The sequence below is a fragment of the Cyprinodon variegatus genome, unplaced genomic scaffold (genome assembly GCF_000732505.1).
Source record: "Cyprinodon variegatus isolate N-32 unplaced genomic scaffold, C_variegatus-1.0 Scaffold988, whole genome shotgun sequence".
NCBI classification, from domain to species: Eukaryota; Metazoa; Chordata; class Actinopteri; order Cyprinodontiformes; family Cyprinodontidae; genus Cyprinodon; species Cyprinodon variegatus.
This window is the reverse complement of record NW_015151441.1, coordinates 253243-257645: the sequence shown is the minus strand read 5'-3', so window position 1 is coordinate 257645 and position 4403 is coordinate 253243. Positions and strand designations below refer to the sequence as shown.

Genomic DNA, 4403 nt, shown 5'->3' with positions numbered 1-4403 from the left:
CCTCTGCTACTACCAACTGAGCGGCACGAGACACTGTGGGACAGGCGCCGTGTAGGGACAAACGGCGCAACAACGCGTAATCTTCTATGACGCTCAAGAAACACTTATATTAACAATTACAAATTAATCATAAACAATCATAAACAGTTACATTACATTTCTTAATGTCCATTCGTCAATGGATCGTACATTTTGTCTGTCGTAGTCTTGTTGACGAAAATCATTTTTTGTTTTCGTCATATTTTTTTTTTCTGGAATCATTTTTTTTTGTTATCGTCTCGTCATAGTCACGGGAAAAAGGGGCGTTGACGAAATATTTTGGTCATCGTCATGGTTGACGAAATTAACACTGTTCAGAGTAGTAAAGTTTAGGAAGTTAAGACCACCTTCATGGTACGGATTCATGAGAGCAGGTTTTTTTTAAAATAGTCAGTCTTATTTCTCCTTATGAAGGTAAATAACATTTTGTCAATGTCATTTAGAAGTTGTTTCTCTAAATGGAGAGATAAAGCTGCAAAAGTCAGACGTGAAAGTCTCTCTGCCTTGGTTATTAAACTCTCCCTTTAAAAGAGAGATCTCTTAAGAGCCATTAATTTAGCTTTATTTGACTTTTCTGAATAATGGCTTCACAATTTAAGGATGCTCCTCTTTGTTGATCTTTAGCAATTATTATACCCAAGTACCTCACTTCATCTTTAACCGTTAAATTACAAATGGAGCTGGTGGAGCATTCCTTTATAGCCATGAGCTCACATTTGTTGACATTTACATATAATCCAGAAGCTCGTGAAAACTCTTTTAATGATTCCAAAGCAATAGCGACCTGATTTTTATCTTTCAAAAAGAGAGTTGCATCCTCTGCAAGTTGAGTGATTATAAGATTTCTATCTAAGAGAGGGATGCCTTGAATATCATTGGATTTAATATGGTCTACTAAAAGCTGAGTAATCAGTAGAAAAAGGTAAGGAGAAACTGGGCATCCCTGTCTAATTCCTCTTAAAAGATCAAATCTAGAACAGGTTCCACCAGTTAACTTTACCGAGCTATTACAGGTATTTTGTACAGGGTTCTTACAGACGATGAAAAATAATATCTGAAACCAAATTTACACAAGGAGTCTAAGATGAACTGATGTCCCACAGGATCAAAGGCTTTATAAACTTCTACAAATAACAGAAATCCATCATCTTTGAATAGATCTAAATAATCTAAAATATCTAGCACTAATCGTATATTGTTGGTTATGTGTCTGTTGGTCATAAAGCCTGATTGCGTTTCTTCTATTATGGAGTTTAAGAAACACTTAAGCCTTTTTGCAATGGCTAACGCAAAAAGTTTATAGTCATTATTAAGCAAGCAAATGGGACGCCAAATGTCCAGAAATAAACAATCTTTATTAGGTTTGGGAATCAGTGCAGTCAGTCCCTGAGTCATTGTGGTTGGGAGACTTTCTTCACTAAGACTCTCTTTGTAAACTTCAAACAGAAAAGGAGTCAGCTCAGAGGTGAATGTTTTGTAAAATACTGCTGTTAGTCCATCAGTTTCAGGAGATTTGTTGTTTTTGAGAAGTTTAATAGCATTCAATACCTCTTGCTGTGAAATAGGTTGATCACAAAATTCCTTATCAATTTGACTTAGCGTCTTGGTTGAGACGGACTTCATGAAGGAGTCTGCTGAAGCCTGAGACAAGTTTGATTCATAAAGCTGTTTGAAGAAATTTGAGCACAAATGAGCTATTTCAGTGTAGTTTTCATTGATAATTCCATTGACAGACGCACCATCCACATCTAGTGAAAACTAGTGTCATTGGATGAGTCATATAACGCAAACAATCATTGGTTAGCTAAAGGAAATCATCACAAGCAAGCAGGTGTTCTTCAAACTATAAAGACGAATTGTCTATGTTATGCTACAATGTGGGATTCAGAAAAAGATGCTGAAATGTCTGAAAGGTGAGAAAGGCGAGAGCGTATCGGGAGATGGAGATCAACAAGGCCTCCCTCATCCTTGGCCCTATCTCAAAGAATTTTTCAAAGTAGTCGAAAAATTGAGCTTTCAGTTCATATAGTGGCATCTGGCTGTTTTTTTTTTAAAGGTTACTTTATACTTTTATACTTCAAGCAGTTTTTGGAGCACTAGTTTTTCACCTTTACTTGAGTAAAGAGGTCAAATTGATACTTCAACTTCACCAGAGTGTTTTTAAACTGCAGTATCTATACTTCTACTTAAGTAACAAATGTTTGAACTTTTTACACCACCTGTTTTTAGAACCTTACAAAGAGGTTTTCCATGAACTAATTTTAATCTAAGTAATATTTGGCTCGTGATTCCACTTAGCACTGCATCCTGCAAAAGAAGTTTCTCTGAACTTAAAAGAACAAAAACCCTCCCTGAGTCAGCAATGGCTGATGATAGACTTGGGCATACTTGGTGTTGATTCAAGGAGGGCATATTTCCTATTCATGGAAGTCTTTGTAAAACATTTGGCTTCATCTCACCAGAACCGCAAAATTTTGCTGTTCTGCTTGTTTTTGTGATCTTGGTGTTGTGATGTCACTGGGCAGTGGTCAACTATAGTAAGTTTTAAAGGGTTGTGTGTTTGTTTTTTGTTTTGTTGTTCTATTATTCTTCTCGTGGTACACATTTAAATCTGCACAACTGCTTCTCCTGGCTTGTTTTAACGGGTCCTATTTTACCCCACGTTTTTGTTTACTACTGGATTTGATTAGTCTAAGGGGCACATTAAGTACTTGTTTATTCTATTTTTGCTGAAAATGCAGAAAATGGTTATTGTTTGTAGTGTAACTGTACCCTTTATATATTGACCTCCCCATTAAAGATGACATACCACCCCTGTTTTAAAAGTCTAGCCCCAGCCCTGGGCTTATCCTCTTCAGGCTGGAGGATAGTTCTTGCCTCAAGCGGAGGAGTTCAAGTATCTTGGGTCCTGTTTCTTAGTAAGGAGAGCATAGAGCTGGAGAGCTATAGATGAAATGATGCCCGACGAGTACTTAATGGGTTCCTTCTCCCGATTAAATGAAATTGCATGACTGTATAATTTTAAAAATGTGTGCAAATGAAAACTTGAAGAGAGGTGTGAAAGGAGGAAACTTCTCTACATGGTAAAAACATGAAGGCCAAACTAAAGTTTTAACTCAGACTTGGATTTTGTTGTGTGATGTGTGTATTTTATGTTTCCCCTATTTTTCTATGCCTTTCTCCGAACCCCTGCAGTAGAACAAATGCTTGTAGAATAGCACTCAGTGGCAGTTTAGAGGATTAGCATAAGAATAGGGTTTAGCTGCTGAAAGGCCAGTTCTTCATTTATGTGATTCTGCTGTTCAGGCTCTGTCATTTTCACCCGTAGCTTCTCCAAACACACAGCTGGGGCTCAACTAATTGAGCGCTTTGTTGTTAATGACTTCTGTTTACAGTTCATAGTATTTTTCACTCATAAGGACATGGAGAATAACCAAACATTTCTGTACTTTGCATATGGTAGTAACCTACTGAAAGAGCGTCTGCAGCTCAGGAATCCTTCTGCAACAGTGCACTGTGTGGCAAGGCTCAAGGTATGTTGTTAAATACCGGTAGCATCTGTTTTTACCTAATGGAAAAATAAGCCTGATGAATGATTTCTGTTTCTTTTTTAGGACTATAGATTGGTTTTTGGTAACTACAAAGGCCTGGCCAGTGATCGCTGGCATGGGGGTGTGGCCAGCATAGAGCACAGCCCAGGGGATGAAGTGTGGGGTGTAGTGTGGAGGATGAACATATCTGATCTACAGTCACTAGACAAGTAAAAATTGATCATTTGTTTGTATTTAAATGTAATTTGGGTATGTCTGCATGTGTTTCAGCTTAAAAAAAATGTACACTCTTGTGTGCTCACACATTCAGTCAAGAGAATGTGATGTTAGGTGCCTACAGACCAGTGGAGCTACAAGTGATGACAAAAGGTCAGGAAATCAACTGTCGCACCTATATAATGAACAGCTGTGTGTATGCCCAGCCATCCCCTCAATATCTTCAGGTAAAATTTATTACATTTCATTAGTGCTGGTTATAACTGACCTGTTACTTCAGTAAGAGTCAGAATGTTAAGTCAAGAAAAAGAAAGTTAACATTTATGCTTTGTTTTAATGCTCGCCATGTACATACTAGTCTACTAAGCATTAACCCCAACCTTATGAGATGAAAATGCGTTTAGTTTTTATTCAGTCATGTTTTATTGTTAAAGGAAAAGTCGGGTCAGCAAGGGATAATCAATGGATCATTATACCTGAAACTAATACGTTTGCGGTGATTTAATGAATTTAGTAAAAAAATAAAAACAATAATTTTTGTTACGATCACTGAGTCTGGGAGCGGCCATTTTTGCCCAAATATAGTAGCCCCTCCCT

The 4403-nt window shown here is 37.4% G+C and overlaps 1 protein-coding gene across 1 annotated transcript in view; it reads left to right on the top strand.

Moving 5' to 3' along the window:
- The first annotated feature begins 3461 nt into the window (after window positions 1–3461).
- LOC107100568 (gamma-glutamylcyclotransferase-like) overlaps window positions 3462–4403 on the top strand; it is a 3345-nt gene continuing 2403 nt past the window's right edge. Inside the window, exons 1-3 of the mRNA XM_015399105.1 lie at window positions 3462–3572; window positions 3654–3799; window positions 3901–4033. Of these exons, the coding sequence (XP_015254591.1) occupies window positions 3462–3572; window positions 3654–3799; window positions 3901–4033 (390 nt within the window). The remainder of the gene's footprint in view (window positions 3573–3653; window positions 3800–3900; window positions 4034–4403) is intronic.